Raw genomic sequence first — 18,819 nt, forward strand, 5'->3', positions numbered from 1 at the left:
AATGAAATTGATGTTGTCTTTTCCATTGAAATGAATTTGATCATGACTGGAAGATGTGCTGTCTTTTGACATTGTGTTTGAATTATCTTGAGTCGTAATATATATATTAATCCATGAGTTTTATTATAAATAAAGATCATGTGATAATGTGTGGGAGTTGCTTTGCAGTGTTTTTCTTAATCAGATTAGATGCTGTTTTCTTCCAAAAGGTCTTAAGTTAACTGTGCAAGAAGCACTGAAAGTAACTTCAGCATAAAACCACTACATAAAAAACAGGAAGCTGGAAATTGATTTTCTTTAAAGAAATAATGTACTGTAAAATATCTCATTTATAGCATTATACAGGATTATTAAGATGTGTGACTCAGAACAGAAAATGCAGAAACATGTCTGTAGATCATGTGCAACGCTAGAAACAAGAGGTGGCTTTACAGTCCATCCGTCTTGTTTTGATTGCTAGATGATTAGATGATGGCTGGTAGCTAATTGATGAGAGAATCTCAAGCAGCTGTTTTCTGAAGGGAACCAGTGTCTCAGCTTCAATATCACAGCTGGGTAGCTTGTACCAAACTCCTACAAACCTTGACGTAAGAAGTGCAATCTGGCCTCTGATTTAAAATACACTTCCCCTCATCCCCTCAGTTACCATTTGCACCCTCTAGGTTGTTTCAATGTCGATTATTTTATTAATAAAATATAAATTTCCAAACTGCAATTCAAGATTAAATTACTAACCATGAACTCCCACACTAAAAAAATCCATACATTCCACAGGCCCATAGCTCCCCACCCAGACCCTTGCACCAAAGCTGAAGGTCTCGTACTTCAGAAGTCTAGTTCTGATCCTGGAGAGAAAGACATGCAAGGGTTCTCAAACAACACGACCAGTTGCTGGAATAATTAAAAATATTCATGGTTAATGGGTCCTGTGATGTCTGAAAGACTGGGGCTCCCCAGGGCCAATGCTGGAATCTACTGCAGTGATCAAAGGCATTACTATTAAACAACTCTTTACATTTCAATCATCTAATTAAAAAAATAAAATGCAAAAAAACAACATTTATACCTCTGAACGCCCACGTAACAGGAAAGACAAATGTCTTTAAAAATCCATCCTGGCTGGTTTGAACAAAGTTTCAGTTCAGTGTAAAAGGATGGAAAAAAGTCCCCATTTGTCATGAAACAATAAATAACCTAAATAAAATCTGCCAAGGAACAGACAACAAGGCAATAAGAGTTCTGGGGGCAGGAGGGTGTTTTCACTTGAGACCCTAGTCCTCCTCTTCCTACCAAGCTTGTCAGGTTCGCAGCGGACGAAATGAATCAGATAACTGAAGTCCTTTTTCAAGCTACTCCAGGTAAGGACCATGAGACTCGTGCTGGGCAACCCGGCATTACATAAGCAGTAGATATCAGAGGTTTCCATTTCTATAAAACAGAAGGACATTTAAAAGATGATGGAGGCATCAGCTCAGTGCAGGAGTCCTGTTCGGAGTCTTTCAGGAGATGCGGAGCCAAAGCAGAGCGTCACAGGCCGGCATCTGCAGCCTCTCCTTCCTTCTCTTTGTCTTATTCCCCTACTTTGTCCTGGAAGAACTCATCACAGTAGGGACTGGAGTCTTCGTCAGGCTCAGGCTCCTGCAATGGACAACAGTAAGGTTCCCACACAATCAGACTGCGGAAAGGGCACAGACGTGTTGCTTAAAGAGGTTTGAATGCAGTTTCAATGAATTGTGGGAAGTTAACCTTGGATACACGCTTCCAAAAAAACAGCAGAACACTTAACCTACACTGTGATACAAAAGTATCTAAAAGTGGTTTTGATTTCACTGAATATGAGGAATAAAAAACTGCATATTATGAATAACACAATCTCCAAAATTAATCCTGAAGGTTCATTATGATTGTAAATATCTCAGAATGCATTTCTCAAGAACAGTGTTTCAGCGTTTACTTCAGAGCTCAACTCACAACGCTGAATAACACGGATCTCCAAGCAGCAGCTGACTGCTGCATCAGTTACCTTGGGCTCCTTGAACTCCAGGTCCTCCCCGTACTGGATGGACAAGTCGATGTGCTGCAGCACGATGCCTATCCCCTCCTCGTCTGTGCGATCGAAGGGCAGGAACCGCACCATGCTGTAATCGTCAATCTGCACACAGAGACCACACTGAAAACTGCGCTTCCCCCAGGACAGCTCAGACACACCAGCCACCCAGTGTAATGACAGATTTTATTTGACATCTCACTGCATTCCTGTCCGACAAACAGATTTTTTCTGCTCCTTTTCTGTTCCACCTGCTTACCTAATGCATTTAAGTGCCAGTCTTTCTGCCTCCGATCCTTGGCAAATCTGCATCTTGTTTCCGTAATTCAAAGCACTTTTGTACCTTTGCTATGACTACTGTAATGCAGTTTACTGTAAACCTTCTTAGATTCTCTGCCCATGAGAGGAGGAAGCGTGGTATCCAAACAGAAAGGACATGTTGGTAATTGTTTAAGTAATCTAATATCCTCTATTTCCTTTAATGCAGAAAGCACTGTATTATCAATAACAATATTTGAAATGAGACAAATGTATTAGGGTTAAAATCAAAAATGGAAAACCAAAAAGTTTTAGGTTGTGAGATTCTAGGAAAACTATGGTTATTGTTTAGCTATGGATTTGAAATGAGGAAGATCCCCGAATTCCTTCATCACAAATTCTGGGAGATAATGTTGGCAGATCATGAACGTTATTGTGAAGTTAAATTAATTATAATTATGAATTAATAATAAGCTAAACTTTTCTTTATATATATATATGAATACATTATTCACTGAACATGCAGAATTTTAAATGCTCTTACCAAACCACAGATAGCCTTAGTCAGCTTCTTGAACTTTTTACTTCTTAGTGTGAGAGAATTATCTTCAATCATAGAGTACATATCTGGGTCTAAATATCTAAAAGACAGAGAAGGAAAAATATCAAATCCTTTTTACCATTCTAAAATAAAACGCTAGAAAAGCCAACACATCAGTAACTTACAAACACGAAGGGGGTAGCAAAACCTTTGTAAAAATTCCATTATTTTTGACTTGACGTTAACAATAAAAAAATCTGACTATGTAAAAGACCTTTTCTTTTTTAATATTTAATCCTTTACATAATAAAATTAATCATCCATCTATCCTCTAACTGCATCTTCCAATTCAGGGTCATGCAGGAGCCAAATCCTTCCCCAGCAAGCAGGGGCTCAGGCAGGCAGGCAGGCAGACAGACAGACACACTCACATCAGGGCCAGCTGTCCAGGACGTCAATCAAGCTACCAGCATGTTTTTGGATTGTGGGAGGAAACCTGAGCACCCAGAGGACACCCACACAAACACGGGGAGAACACACACACAGATAGCACCCGAGGTCTGGAACTGAACCCAGCACCCCAAAGCAACGAGGTAGAAACGCTGACCACTGCACCACCACACAGCCCACACAGGGAGGAATCCACTGAAGCAAATTCTCACTTAAAGACCTAACAAAGTGAATGAAAAGAATAAAAACAAACCAAAATTGCACTGACTCAAGCGCAGTATTGGTTCGCTGTTGTATAAAACCTGTCAACCTCAGGTGAGCAACAGATTTGACAAAACAGTTTTTCTTTACATGTGCTCTACTTCACTGCTACTGCTTCTTCATGACTCTAGGACTTGCTAAAACTCTCTGCTCTCCATGGCTTGAACCTACTTTTCAATTTCCTTCTTAGCTTTCGGACTCAGCAGGTCCATTTTCGTCATGATGTTGACCTGGGGGATCTCCAGGGAAACCATGGCACTGAGAGCCGCCATGACACCAGAGATGAACTAGAAAAGCGATCAGAGGGAAAGTGCTTGTCAAAGACTGGCGGCCATGTCGACAGACAAAGAGCAGAGGCCAGGTTTCTAAAATAGATGATCTTCATCAGGATTTCTGAAGCCACGTCAGGAGCTAGGGAACTGAACGATTCTACTGCAGGAAATGGGGCCAGTCAAAAACACCACTTCAAATCCTGGTACTCTTGTGATCTGAGATTAGCAAAACAGGTTAAACATGGAGAATTTCTTAGAAAAGGGTTTACTTGGTGGTTTGGTAAAACCTTGTGTTGATAGTTTAGAACCAAGATTCACTTTAACAAGGTAATCCTATTATTGTCCATTTACTTCCACTCTTTTTTTGTCAGGTTTAGAGCCATTTGGCCCTTCACATAATGTGCAATGTGTACAGATTTGAAAGAGCAGGCAGCAGAGCTGCAGGAAAGACAGTGATATTTCACGGGGATCCTGGCAGTCTGGGGGCGCTGGTGTCCCGATGCTGGCTCCTGACCTTGAAGGACTCCACCATGAACTGCGAGTCGACAAGGAAGACGCCGCACACCCGGAACTCCCACTGCTGTAGCTGCTCCACCAGCTGCTTCATCACGGGCAGGTGGGTATACAGCTCGATCTGACCTGGGGGACAGCGTCGAGACACAGGCCTAACAGATGAGTCACTTGGGCATTGTACAGGATGCTGGCATCCCCAGCTATTTCAACCGGCAAGAGCTTCCTGCCGCAGACGAAGCAGAAGAGCGCTGTGCTACCTGGGCAGTCAAACAGGATATAGTCATCCTCCACGTGACCTAGGCACTCCTCCAGCCAGTCGAAGTTGTTGGAAAAATACTCCATGCAGAACACCAGCCCGCCGTTGGGCCCGAGCCTCAGAGAGTCGTCCTCCATCACATCGTCCACCTGGATCAGCTCCTTGATATCTGGGGAGGAGAGGATACTGATGCTCTCATGTACCTCAAAGGCAACGTCATTGCTTTTTCACACCGATGTAAAATATGCACAACACTACAGTTTGGTTACACGTTTTTTCTGCATGGTTCTCAAAGTGAAAGCTATGCCTTCTATTCCACCCATTTTCTAACCACTTCTTCAAATTCAGGGTCAAGGGCGAGCAGGAGTCTATCCCGGCAAGCAACAGGTGCAAGGCAGGGTACACCCTGGACAGGACGCCAGTCCATTGCAGGGCAGACATACTGTACAGACACGCACTCCAGGGCCCGTTTTTCCGGAATGCAATTAACCAACCTGTAGGTTTTTGGACTGTGGGACGAAAAGCACACAAACCAGGGGAGAACATACAAACTCCGCACAGACAACACCCCAGGAACTGCACCCATGTGCAGTGCCCCACCATGCTGCCCTATGGGTAAAATGACTAAGAGATTTATCAGGTCTAAGGAGGTAAAGGTATAAGAGACATTAAGAAATTCAGAAGGGGGGGCAGTATTTCCTCACCTGCCATGACAGGATAGTCAAAGTACTCTGCAGCAGGGTCCAAGTTTACCACCTGTACAGAGCGGTTGAGGGCCTCTGCATGCTGGACTAAAGTAGAACAATATGTGCTCTAATGGAAAAAAACAGACAGTATGCAACAAAGAACAAAAAATAGTCTGTATAAATGGTAGACTTGTAGATCAGTCCCATTTGTACAACTCTTAATATTTGTTCTCACCAACACTGTTTTCACAGACTTGAAGCCTAAACAGGAGATATGTCTTTAACTTTCAGAATTAATACTTATTTTATAACATCTGTGCTTACCCTTTCTTCTAGAAAGAGTGCTGGATATACCACATATTAAAAAAGAGGCTTAAGTACTGTTAAGAACCAGTTTCTGTAAAATTGTCAATATAGTATTACAACATAAAAATAGTATGTTGTAATTGTATATATTACTATATCATGAACTATAACAGCAATACAAGCGATGGAGTGCTATTTTAGTATAGGCTCTTTTACAAGAGTTATTGTCTTCAGGTCTTCAATATATCGGCCTAAATTAAATATCAGAGACTACACGTGAAATAGATATGTTTATTCAATTTTCTTAACCAATCAGATGGAAAACATAAAAAGTAAAAATAATCACCTTATAGTTTTTTTCTAACCGCATTGTACTGATGACAAGATTGTACTTGTGTTAGTAAACAGTTAATAATCGAGACAGGAGCAGTGTAAAAGAAAATTAATGTGGAAAAATTAGCGATATCTAAAGGGATGTTATCTTCTAAAAATACCTTGGTCAGTAACTAATGTTTACAGTAGCAACTATAGCAGTTACCTCTGATCAATATTCAACTACACATCGCACTATTTTATTTTAAGCACACAAAATATGGGGGAAATTATTTCGTTGTTCTATACTTAAGTTATAAAATAGCTATTTCAAAGAGAAAAGCAAAAAAAAAATCATGCACGTACAGTACTCGTGTCGTCTCCTCACTTCTGGAAGTAGGTTCTCTTACCTTTCCGCTTCCAGCCGGACCCATCACCAGCTGTGCATAACGAGGCATTTTGCTATTTAATCCCTTTTACTCTTTTACAACATTTAACGAATTAGCTCTCCAGTAAAAAAAAAAGTATACGCCAAATGATATTCGTATCACGCACTCTCCCATCGCCTCACAACCATCCAGCCCTCCTTCTGAGCCACAACTTCCGCCACTCAGAACTACGGGTCCCTCACTGAGTCAAACGTCGTCGTAATGTTAGCCATTAGCGGTAGCTAATTGTCTTCCAATTTCCAGACAGCTCGTGTATTCTTAAAACGAACTGCTATAAATAAGTTATAGGGCGTGATTCAGATTGTTTTCAGTGCAACTTTTAACCCACCTAATAGACAGTGCCCTGATATCGTTTTGTACGGAAGCGTAACTCAAGCATCGAGAAATTTGAGACTGGACGCGTTGCAGAAACTGTACTGTAAATAAACTCTTGGCAGATGTAAATTTGCATTGTATGGTTCTCGGTTTTCTGGTGTGCTTATATAATGCATTCACCTTGTTTTGTCGTTTTCCAGCCGTTTTTATATCGCATTAAAATAGCTGTGCTTTAGCCTTTTGCTGTTGCTTCGCTACTGTGTGCTTTGCTGTTTTGCCTTAATTTCGCAAGAAAGCCTGTTTTTGTAGCTATCATTAGTTCAATAATTTACGGCGCTCTCCAGCAACAAAAAAATATTTCACTATGGCAACGAAGATGTTCACACGCAGGCGCACAAGAAGGTGAAGACCGCCGGGGTGCTATTTGATGTCGTTGTCCGCACCTTGTAACGATATGGTGATATATTCCAACTGGACAGCTACAAAGTAAATTTTTAATCATTAGAATAAAGGTCTCCAGACATGAGAAAACAAGTGACATTCGTCGAGGAAGGTAATAAAAGGGAGCACTTAACCCAGTACAGCGGCCGTCGTATCTCAGCAACAAGGTAAATACCACTGAACAATGCTTGCATCCAAACGTAAGCCAGATAAAAAGTTATCTTATTTTTTTCACCGCTTGTTTGATGATGTTGTTCAATTTAAACATGATGGCAAAAAGTACATGACCGATGCCTACATTTGTTTTTGCAATTTGCAAATAAGATGATTAAAACAGAACAATTACTGCCTTTTCATTTTTCACATCATTTATACCGTCCATAGAATATGGGGTCATGTTGCCAGAAACAGTGAAAATTGTACTGATACGAATTATTTTTCTTATCGTTAATAATTTATTCTTTTCTCGTGATACGTATAGTAGCTGTTTTATGATCTCCTATATAGTATGTTTTATATATCTAAAACAGCATGTTTAATACATAAAACAGTATGTTAAATCCATAATACGGTATGTTTTATATATTTTATGCTCATGTGAATAATTAACTTTTTATTTATGGAGTTCTTAAAGTTCGTTGGAAGAGAGTTGGGTTTTTTTTGGGGGGGGGTAATGGTTGGTCAGGATGAGAAATGAAAAAAGACGTTTTATAAAATGTTTGTGCTGGACACCTGTCTCCTACAATATCCATGACATGTTGGAATGAAAATGGAAATTCTAAAGTTTTTCCTTTTACTGGGACTCGTGTTTACCAGGCACACACATCCCAATATTTTTACTTTGCTTAATTTTATCATGTCTGTTGACTAATATTAATGTTATAATGCAATAGTACTACCTACTACTCATAAAAAATCTAATAGACCTACTGTACAAATACTTTAGTAAAAAAAAAACTTTACATTACTTAATGTTGTTATGTTAATACAGAAGTATAAAAACTGCAATGCTTTAAAAAATGTACTTTCAAAGCATTGCATCAACACTTTCTGAATTAAGTGTTTTACAGTAAATGCTTTAAATGGGAAATATTCATTGCAACATGGACATAGGTTAGAGTGCACATTTTATCAATACAATCATCAATAAAATTATGCTCATTGCATGTGAATCTTATTAGGTAACATCTTAATAATAGCAATGATTTTTGTCTTCTTCCTGAAGGTCTGCAGGTTACTGCTACCCACGAAGAAATATACTCACTGGTATGTAACCTTCACGATTACAATTCCTAAACCAGTATGAATGCATTATCAAAGAAAGGTGTAGTTATGTAGCTAATTGGGTAGACTCCAGTGTTATTTTTCCACATGACAGCGGCAGTGTTCTGTGTCTTCTGTGAAACTCTATACCCCAGGGCATGCGTTTTAACTGCAATGCAAGTGAATAGCTGCAATTGTGAGAAGCTGCTCCTCTTTCTCTTCTACAACACTGCAGAGGAGATCACCCCCAGACGGAAAGGACTAATTAGTACTGTTGCCAGGCAACCAGCAGCATCGGGACACTTCATTTTTGCATGGTATTATAAATGGAAGGGGCTGTATACATATTAATGATGCAACATCCCTCAGTTTGTCATAGCTATTGTATTACAGTACGTGAGTAAAGCATTAGGATTAAATTTAAGTTCTGCTTTTGAAACACAAGCAGATGGAAGTGTTTCTCCATATGAAGCAGTGCTTTGCCTTTGCACAACATTTGACATGGGGTTTTGTTGCTGTCCAAGGCCAAAGAAGTGCTATTAACAATACTTGTAATGGGTGGGGGAATATCATTATAATAAGTTGTCTTAATCAGATACTAAATATCACCTCTTGACACAAGTTTACTATGCTAGCCAATTATAAAAACAATAGGTAGAACATTCCCTATAGTCATGGAATATCGTGCCATACAGCACATGTTTTCCTGGTTTCTCTAGTACAGCGTTGTGACATGGTAATAATAAGGTGGCAAAAGTAAGAGACAGACGGATATTTTCAATTATTTACAACTAGACATACTTTACATTATTGACCCAGATCGGGAATTTGCTTTGCAGGCAGGTAGAAGACGTAACACATTTCACAATACATTTAACACAACATGGACCCATTAACAAATAAGAGATATACCTGTATGATGAGGTGCAAAATAAATCTATATATAAATTAAAATATATAATCAGTTGTCCAAATTGAGCAGGTTAATTGATGTGGGAATAAAAGATGACTTAGTTCTATTGCGCTTGAATCCAGGTAGTTTAAATTGACACCCAGATGGAACTGAGTTCTCTGTTCAGAAAAACCTGCTACTCAACAGAGAGATGTCTTCCAGCCTGAGGGATAACACAAATAGGCATATATATATAGGTTCAGGTGGGTAGCTGCATCAGCATGTGTAGGCTGCAAAGGAATAATATATCAACATATATAACACAAGTCCCTGTCTTGAAGCATGTAGTCCAGTTCTCTTTAATGTTCAGATTACCAGGACAGATTGTGGTCTCTTGGTCTGTTGAATGAGAGTTTTCTCTTGCAGTTCCTGCTCTCTCTAGTCTAGTTCTTACTCTTTCTACCTGTTTATGGTTATGTTTTGTATGCTCCTGTATTCTGTCTTGGGGCCTAGTCTGCTAATGTCACATCCCCCATGAAGGCTGGCTTAACGATTTCACTTCAATTGGTGTAGTCCTGCTTAGTACAGGACTGAAAATCAGTACAGAAAATTGTTACAGGTTGGCCACTCACATCTCTAGCCATTGTCACTGCCTCAGGTGAAAAGATCAGATAAGGGGACAGTTTATGCAAACACTCTTCTAGGAATTACCTTTTTAAAATGGGGTGTGTTCCCCCAACATGCATGCATGCATGCAACGTGGTATTTCATCAGAAAACATCACCTTGTCTGTTTTGCAGGATTTGGCAGCCCATACGCTGATCAGGATGTTAGCACAGAGACACAGAAGGCAAGGACAAACTTGGGACAGCATGTCTCTGCTCAGCAGATGAAAACGGTGCATATACCCAAGTCGATGATGAGCGCTCCTTTTCTGCAGGTGTGCATGCCAGGAAACTCAGCACCGTAAACAGCTTTATCTGCGGTTGCTGTGCCAAAACAGATTCTGGAAAAAATATCGTCCACATGAAGTTGCAAGTATTGAATATGTAGTACGCTGTATGTAAATATCTGCTTTCCTTGTAGCACCCAGACTTGACAACTGGGCAGAAAAAATACCTGTGCAGCATTGCAAATATCTACAGCACTGACCACATGCGAAAACTAATGAGAAGACAGTATCAGAACACCTTGCATCAGTGCATGAGAACAGGTATATGTCCTACCCGCTATAAATTCATCCACTCATCCATTTTCTAAGCTCTTTATTAAATACAGGTGGGGGAGCCAGAGTCTTTTCCGGCAAGCAAGAGGTGCAAGGCACGATACACCCTGGACAGCACACAAGTCCATCGCAGGGCACACACACACACACAGACATGCACTCACACCAGGGCCAGTTTTCCCAGAAGCAAATGAACAAGTATGTCTTTGGATTGTGGAAACCCATGCGAGCACAGGGAAGAATTTAACAAACTCCACACAGACAGCGCCCCAGGACCAGAACTGAACCCAGGGCTCTAGCACTGCGAGGCAGCAGTGCTAACTCCTGTGGGACTGTGCTGCTGCTATAAATTCATAAATCAGCAAAATAAGTCAAAACCCAGTACAATTGTCATCTAGCAGATTAGTATCTACCTCTTAATGCCAGCCCTTTTATTTTAATTTTTTTAAATTAGTTTGCTGCTTTCATGTCTACAGGTTATAATGCCTCAAGGGAAAACCAGAACCCAGGTGTGAAACTACAGCACCAGCAGACACGGATGATGGCAGCAGGCAGTAAAACCGTTCCCGTCTGCCATCACAAGTGCAAGCCCACCAGTGACAGAAACACGGCCACGGCTCGCAGCGAGAGGCTCGTCCTGCCCAGGATAGCAGAAGGTCATCACAGGTCTGACACGGCAGGCTTTTCTCAGGCACTCAGAAATGGGGGAATGTGCGTGACGTGGACAGATTACTTTAATATGATTTTTATTATTGTACATGGATGTACTTGGATTTATTATTGTTCTTGGATTTCTCACAATCCCTTAATAATCAGGGATGCTGTCCGCAAATGAATGCGCTTCAAATCTCAATTCATGATTGTTGTCTCTGTATCTCAATTAAGGGGAAAGGATTCACTGTCACCTGGGGATAATATTTCAAACACTATGACTACTGTTCACACTGTCGATTAATATTATGTGAGGAAGTCCTTTTAATAAGAAGGACATCTGCTAGTCATTGAAATAAAATAAGGGCAGTACATAATGAAGGCTTATAAGGCACCTGCAGTAGAAGTACAATATGCCAACTTGGTCAGGTCAAAAGGGCCAGCTCAGGTTTTAAGTAATTTTGTTCAAACTTTTATAGGATTTCATTAAGAAACCAGATTGGCCCAAATACAATGATGTATAAAATGATGGAAAAAATGACCAAAATAATCCTAAAAACCTTTAGGTTTACGCCTTTAAAAAATAAGTGACCTTCGGACATTTTAATAATGCAGTCAGGTGAACAATGTGATGCTTTATTTTATAGGGCGGTATGCAGCACTTCAGCTCCGAATGAAAATCAACCCAGAAAATCGAGGAAAGAATCATGTGCACCACAGAATACTTCTGTAAGAGGTAACGCCCAACTTGTGTCCAATGGTTTTTCAGAAAAGCTGAACCGACAGCATTGGAAACTAATGCACAGTAATGGCAGTGTGAAAGGCAGGAAATGACAGTATTATGAACAGGCAAGGCTCTTCACATCTTCCTGTAGCTCTTTAACCAAAGCATGGTTCACCTTCCCATTCCAAGGAGCACTTTTAGCTCCTGTAATACGTGCTGCTAAATATTACAATGACTTATTTTCAGATGCCGACACAAAGAAGAAGCTTGGCAAGAAGCGAAGATAGACTGGAGAAGACACACTCAGTGAAAACATAAGCTCACTGTCACTCGAAGAGGAGGAACAAAATCCATCTGCTAATTGATATTACCATCTGGAGGCAAGAGAGAAAATGGCTCTGGCTCCAAAGGTGGGGGTCAGAAGTCACGTGGGGAGATTTCAAGAAATGAGAGAAACTGTAACGGTTACCAGAATCCTCTCTTAATATAGAATAGAATATAGCTATAGAATTAACGTGGTTGTATTACAGAGTGGGGCTCTTTTAATGCCAGTCTGCCATACTCTGATTATAGATGCCTTGGGGTAAACATCTGAATGTGACATGTTTAATCTGAGGAAAATAAAATTAGCATAGCCTAAATTTTGAAATGGTGATGCACAAGATAGTGATAACATTTTATTTTATATAGTGATCTACATAATATAATCATGGTGATAGACTACAGTGACTTTGGGCACCTCGGGGACCACTAGGGGGCACTAGATCCACATCTGTTTTTGAAATTCCACAGCAGTGCCCCACCATGACTGTGGACACTGTGCTGTAGGAGGTGGGGTCCTCTGGGTGAGATGCTAAACCAGTCTTCTGAAAGCTGGTCATTAAAGAACCCCTGGCACTATTCATACGAGTAAGGCAGTGAACCCCGTTGTCCTGGCTAACTTTTCAATCTAGTCTACCTCAAGACTCCTCCTTATTCAACTAGAGGAGCAGTTTCTCCCTTCTCCACCTGACCAGCTGCGTAGTTTGGCCACTGGCACGTTAGCTGCCACGAATCACTGAGGAGGATGCTGCATTTCAGAAGAGGACAGTGTAGGTCCCCTCCTAAATGTAAATGGTTTATATATCTAAATATAATACTAGTATTCTATTTAAGTATTGTATGTACAGAGTATAAAAAGAGCCATAACCTAATAAAGTTAACTAAGATATGTGATGTTTAAGTATTTATAATTCAAATAGATTAACAGAAAAAAAAGCTTAGTACATTTGTCTACATATAAAGAAACAAAGAACATCTGAAGTATTAGGTGTTGGTAGGCCAGTTTTATTACTGAATGCTTTAATTGAAACCTCACAATTCAAATAGTTTAACAGAAAAAAAACCTTAGTACATTTGTCTACATATAAAGAATGAAATGAAGAACATCTGAAGTATCAGGTGGTGGTAGGCTGGTTTTATTATTGAATGCTTTAACTGAATCTGAACATTGAAACCATAATTAAAAGCAAATGAATCCCAAATGGCAAATCTGTTCTTTCCGAGTGATTCTGAGATGCTTTTTTATCACTATACTAGAGTTAATCTATTCATCAAATCAGTTTCCATTCTGGGGTAATGCTCCTGAGAGCTTAGATTTTGAATTTGTGGTTTTCTCCAAGAGGTCGTAGCAGATACAATGTTAGGAAATGGATGAAAACAACAAATTGTATTTTCCTTACAGATCACACCCCTGAGGTGAGACAGTGATGGTCTGAAAACTAAACTAATAATGGCTTTTAAAATATATTTACATGGCAAATTTGTGAAACAAAAATGGGGCACCATGTCTTTATTAATGAAATGGTGTTAATCCTTGTTGCTTATTTATATACATACTCCATTTATTCACGGTAAATTGAAAGACATGTAAATTATAGACACAGTACTGTATACCATGGTTATTTTTGTAGAAAGTTATAGTACAGCAGTGATGTTTTAGCAATGTTCTGAGCTGCAAGATGTTGTTTAATTGCATACTCTTCATAACCTCAGGTGAGTAAGGGTATATTGTCAAAATATACCATATACATTTTTTGAAGTTAGCCAAACATTTAAGGTACAGCTACAGAATTCTACTTGTGTGTTTTTGGAGCTGCGAGAATTAAGGAATGAGACGAGATGAATCAGCCGAGATCCCCCACAGCGGTTGTTTTAGGACTTCTTGTATTCAATCCTTTCCACCTTCACATCATCCCCGATGAGCTGGTAGACGTAGGTTACTACCGTTGACGCTTGGATGTCCATTAACACAAAGGAAGGGATGATGTTGCTAGGAAAAGAAAGCACAAGAGTTGTTTTTCATCCCTGAAAATTACTGTGCATGGCTTCAGTGTGCTTTACAATAGACGATTCAGCATCCAGTGGGAGAGAACACTTTTTAGATCAAATATTCAGTGTACAGACTAGGTTACCAAGTAACCAAAAGACAATATAGAGGCAGATGCAAGCTGGATTCAAAATTTGGCAAGGAGATGTGAAAGAATCACGGAAAGGGAAATTGTGCGTTCTGTTGTGCTAAACAGCCTGTCATAAGGCCTACTTGTATATTCTCACAATAACACATTACAAAGGAAATTAAAATGCAATAAATGAAATTCAATCCAATTGGGAGTTCACCTTTCAATCATTCCTGTCTAGGAACACAATTTACTACTGTGCAGTCTGCGATATGATGATTACCTACCTCAATGGCCACTTTTTTTTCCTCTAAAATATCCTTATTACATCCAAAACCATGAAAATTCTACTCATTGAAGAGAAAGGTCCTCTCAGGAATTGTTCAAAGATGTAAAACTGAACAAGGTAACCTTAAAAGTCTACAGCTGTTTCCACGTGATAAGTTTCAGGCAGTGGTCTGCCAGCCAGTATACAGTATGTTAAGCGCTAGCTACAGGAGACTTTGCTCACCTTTCCAGAGCATTGTAAGCCCCAGTGGCCGATCCAGGATTGATGTAGAATTTGTTCTCGTTTTCAAATGCCTCAAACTTGTGTGTGTGCCCCGAGATGAGAATGTCCACATCCAGCTGTCTCTGCAGCAAGGCCAGACTGGCCATATCACCCCAGGGGATGACTTGGTGTCCATGAATCAGGCCGATTTTGAACTGTCCAACTGTCACCACTTTCTGCTCGGGATAGTTTAGGTTCTGCAATGTCAGTTGAAAACCCACTCATCACAAACTCCTGTCTCAAAGGCTGAAACATAACATTCTAACTAAAATTAATCTTAAATGACAAAAAGAATCAGTTTCACGAGAGGTTTGCTTTTACAGCTCACAGAAGATTGCACCACAGAAAAATAAACATTTTTTCCTGTAAATGCGTGCTCCTACTTTTGCTTTTTCTGCAGCTTTGTACAAACAGATAAATGCTAGTCGTTTAGTGATCCCTAAATAGGATACCCAACTAAAAGGGAATAAATCTGAGCTAAGCTAATAAATGTAAAGTACTGTGCAATTATTTGTCTTGGTCTAGAATGAAAAGAGTGGTATAATGTAGCCAACATGTTACTTGAGCTACAACATGTGTGAAGTGCCCTGACAGAACTCTGCTAGCCTTTCATCTGTTCATCCACGGTGAGGTCATAACACAGGACCGGGCTGTGCTGACCACACGCATGTGACTGGTGAATGCATCACGACAAACCTCGTCAAAGTCTCCTCTGACAATGTGCACATCCCCAGCCAGTGTCTTCAGATAGTCGTAGCTCTCCTTGGTGCACAAGTTGCCGGTACAGAGGATGTGCTGGATCTTTCCAGGAACCAGCAGCTTCTTGAACTTGGCTGGCAGAGTGTTGCAACGATGGGGGATGTGGAGGTCTCCTAGCACCAGTACCAACTGAGCAGGAAGAGGCAAGGGCGGAGACATGAGCAAGCACACCAGAGGGGTTGCAAACGTCACAAACATGGGGGACTGGGAGGTCCCCAGCAAATCGCACAACAAAATCACGGGTTCGGCTTTAAAAGTGGAGCCCTATATCCTCCTTGCATTATCTACTGAATTAATATCTTTTCATATGAAAGTTCCATTTCCCTGAATTATCAACTACCTTTATTTGATATTCGTAGGACAGATCTTTGATGTTTATATTATGCACAAAGAGGCAAAAAACAAAAGCAAATAGGTTACTGAACTAAGAATTTTGTGGAGCCATTTCTTGAAGGAAGCCAGGATACCTGCTTCAACTATACGACTGCTGAGAGGTTATTTTCAGACTTCAATGCCCCTCTGTATAAATCTGAGCCTCACGTTCTCAGTTTTTAAATCACTTAATCTTGGTTTCCAGGCCATGCTTTCAAGACTGCAAACCGTACTGAAAATCTTAATAAAAACTGACATTTTAAAAAGACAAACAGAATTACAAGAAAGTAAGAAATTTACTGAATGAAAAAATATTAAAAGGCTCTGACACTTGGGACTGGCACTTAACACCCATACGACAAAGTGAATATCAAAAAGCATTTCAGCAATGATGTAAAATTTTTAAAAATTAAAATACTAAATATATATCTTTCTGCATAAAATTTATTTAGCCCTGGTCAGTGACTTCTGTCTGCCATTATTGTTAGTATATTAGATAACCGGTGCTGTACTAAAGCCAAGTGATAAATTAGCAGTGTTAAGCTGCATACAAATATGTAACAGGGTCATAAATTGTTAACTTAAAACCACCCTTTGCCTGTGGCATATTTAAATTGAATTTTCAAATAATACAGTATATCATTAGTTTTAAACTAGGTATTAGTACAAAACCTACAAAATGAAGAAGGTATTAAATTCTTAAACACTTGCAGGTAGATGGATAAGATTCTCATCAAATAGCTGCTGGATCTACTTAAAGTTTTAATTACAGCATGACTAAATGAGCCAACACAAGGCAATGGAATTAGAAGCTTCTTACTGTATTCCAGTTCCAGATAAAGCTGCACTGACAGATGTATGAGTTTAAACAAAGATTGCTTTCCTGCTTCAGCAAATACAATTTGTACAGGAACCTTAATCCTGACATGGATCAAACTGCTGTGCAATGGGAGCATTTTTCCAGTGCACCAAATACCACTGCTTAATTGATAAAATAAGAAAAGTCTCAGCTGAGACAACCTTACCTGCTGGGTAGCATACATGTTTTTGTGCATTAGAAATGCAACAGGAAACCATTAGATGTACACACCACCAGAAGGACCTTTAAGATCAGGACTGCAGTCTGAAATGCGTGATTGTTCTGGCAGCAGGTGTATAAGTGCAGCTGTTACTAAGAGCCATCCCACTAGCCTGCAAGCGAAGCTCGTACAAGCAGTGGAAGTCAGAAGGGCTGAAGATGGGACACTTACTCTGTGACCAGCCTGAACACAATGAAGAGGTTGATTGCAGACAGGGAGGGGGTAGGGATGAGGAACAGGATGAGACATGATCAAAGTTTAACAAAACAAAAAGAAAAAGAGAAATGAGATTTGAAAGAAAAAATTATGGAATTAAAAGTAAAAAAAAAGACTGATGAAGGGTATTAGGTGATCATGAATTAACAGCTTGCAATCGTTAGTACTTGTTACTTTTCAACGTGAGTGAAGAATGGACTTTGACAAAATACTGCTTTGCAGGCCTTACATACAAACTTCTAATATAGATTTATGCCTAAAATAAACAACAGATTGAAATAAATGATGGATCCAAATGAGCGTCAGTAAACTTAACTTTCAGCTCTCTACAGATTTCCATTGATATATGATGTCCGTCCCTGATGTTCCCAAAACATATTTTTTTAAAAGCTAAAGCTACAGTTTTCACAGCAACAGTCATTCAATAAGTTCAATACAATTCGTACATTTTAATTAGAATAATGGAAAATTGATTTTCGACTTGCTATCAAAGCATTCCATTTTTTTTCCACTGGTCAGACAAAAACGTTAAAAGCTTCCGGAGAATCAAAGGGTAAATGGCCTGGGAAGCAGCATTAGTAGCCTTGACTTTAGAGTGACAAGTTTTGTTTAAAATTATTAATAAAGAAACTCCTTACCTACATTTGTAGTACAAAAATCACAAAGAAATGAGCGAATGCAAATTTCTTCAGAATGTTACCGAGTCTACAGACGTCTTGTCACTTGATAAAAAAGGGCCCGGATTGTGTCATTTCAAGATTAGTTGTCAGTCACTGTAATTTTACAGAAGAGTTCAAGACCTTGGGATTCAATGCGAGATTAATGTTGCTTTGCACCCAAAGCCCCCTTTTTTCCCCACGTTCATTTCCACTTACATTTAAAAAAAAGAACATACTCGTGATAGTTAACTACAACATGCAAATGTGTGATAGTAGTCCTTGTGCTTGTGCACGACTGCAATGTGCTAAGCGAGAAACACAACGTTTACATTAGAATGGGCTCAATCACAAAACTGAAGCTTCGTGCCAGGGGTAAAATTGCAAAAGATACCAACTAAAACAAATCGAAATCTGCGAGGAATGGACGTGGGATGAGTAAACGCAAAGATGTTCAGCCCCCAGTAACAACAGCACTTCTTGACAATCCTGTCCCCGTTTCCCGTACCGTCATGTGATCGTCCACCACCTAGAGACCCATTAATTTAAGGGGGAGGCCGGAAAGACCGTGCCCCTTTCACCACCGCGCCCCAGCTCGCCAGGCCCGCATCATGCCATATTAAAGGTCCTCCGTGTCCTGACAACTACCACTCCCTCCATTAAAAAGCGCCCAGTATAGGAATTTTGAGGGAATGCTTCACTCTTACCATCTTTTCCGCAGTATCCGCCACAGCTCAGGAAGAGATTTCTCCGCACCGTAGTTATCCCAGTGACGGCCAGCCAGCAGCCAATCACCGTCGAGCTGAGAGAGACTCAGTATGGAAAGCCAGCGGGGACAAACCTACTTGACAAATAGCGTTCTCTAAATGATTTGTATTTTGTCACAA

The 18,819-nt window shown here is 39.9% G+C and overlaps 2 protein-coding genes and 1 long non-coding RNA gene across 7 annotated transcripts; 1 reads left to right on the forward strand and 2 right to left on the reverse strand.

Annotated features, from left to right (window-relative positions):
- Nucleotides 1-663: 663 nt before the first annotated feature.
- Nucleotides 664-6,991, reverse strand: gpn3 (GPN-loop GTPase 3). 2 transcript variants are annotated; one of them, XM_088935441.1, is made up of 8 exons: nt 6,313-6,991; nt 5,303-5,411; nt 4,600-4,767; nt 4,344-4,468; nt 3,729-3,844; nt 2,850-2,946; nt 2,024-2,152; nt 664-1,638 (listed from the first exon to the last, which is right to left on the reverse strand). In XM_088935441.1, exons 1-8 carry the CDS (start codon nt 6,358-6,360, stop codon nt 1,570-1,572), a joined length of 861 nt encoding a protein of 286 aa, XP_088791567.1. In that variant the 5' UTR covers nt 6,361-6,991; the 3' UTR covers nt 664-1,569. The 2 variants fall into 2 exon arrangements, with proteins under 2 accessions (XP_088791567.1, XP_088791568.1); XM_088935442.1 differs by having other exon boundaries at nt 6,269-6,404.
- A 3,972-nt stretch (nt 6,992-10,963) lies between these two features.
- On the forward strand, nt 10,964-13,385 carry LOC148819183 (uncharacterized). Its single transcript, XR_016094361.1, has 3 exons — nt 10,964-11,153; nt 11,786-11,874; nt 12,109-13,385. It is a non-coding gene; the product is annotated as an uncharacterized LOC148819183 (long non-coding RNA).
- vps29 (VPS29 retromer complex component) lies at nt 13,171-18,722 on the reverse strand. 4 transcript variants are annotated; one of them, XM_088936121.1, is made up of 4 exons: nt 18,640-18,722; nt 15,547-15,738; nt 14,812-15,047; nt 13,171-14,173 (listed from the first exon to the last, which is right to left on the reverse strand). In XM_088936121.1, the coding sequence occupies exons 1-4, from the start codon at nt 18,640-18,642 to the stop codon at nt 14,056-14,058; spliced, it is 549 nt and encodes a 182-aa protein (XP_088792247.1). In that variant the 5' UTR covers nt 18,643-18,722; the 3' UTR covers nt 13,171-14,055. The 4 variants fall into 4 exon arrangements, with proteins under 4 accessions (XP_088792247.1, XP_088792244.1, XP_088792246.1 ...); XM_088936118.1 differs by having other exon boundaries at nt 17,232-18,711; XM_088936120.1 differs by lacking the exon at nt 18,640-18,722 and adding an exon at nt 17,007-18,427.
- Nucleotides 18,723-18,819: the final 97 nt, after the last annotated feature.

This window comes from Atractosteus spatula, chromosome 17 (assembly GCF_055471065.1).
Source record: "Atractosteus spatula isolate fAtrSpa1 chromosome 17, fAtrSpa1.hap1, whole genome shotgun sequence".
In the NCBI taxonomy this organism is placed as follows: domain Eukaryota; kingdom Metazoa; phylum Chordata; class Actinopteri; order Semionotiformes; family Lepisosteidae; genus Atractosteus; species Atractosteus spatula.

Bases quoted from the DNA above. Each gene is read 5' to 3' on its own strand.
- gpn3 (XM_088935441.1), bottom strand. From the start codon at position 6,360: ATGCCTCGTTATGCACAGCTGGTGATGGGTCCGGCTGGAAGCGGAAAG. The intron at 4,768-5,302 runs GTGAGGAAATAC...TCTCCTCCCCAG, and splicing joins TGACTATCCTGTCATGGCAG to ATATCAAGGAGCTGATCCAG. The intron at 4,469-4,599 runs GTAGCACAGCGC...GCTGTCCCCCAG, and splicing joins TATCCTGTTTGACTGCCCAG to GTCAGATCGAGCTGTATACC.
- vps29 (XM_088936118.1), bottom strand. From the start codon at position 17,309: ATGTCTCATCCTGTTCCTCATCCCTACCCCCTCCCTGTCTGCAATCAA. The intron at 15,048-15,546 runs GTTTGTCGTGAT...CTGACATTGCAG, and splicing joins TCAGAGGAGACTTTGACGAG to AACCTAAACTATCCCGAGCA. The intron at 14,174-14,811 runs GTGAGCAAAGTC...TTCTTTTCCTAG, and splicing joins GCTTACAATGCTCTGGAAAG to CAACATCATCCCTTCCTTTG.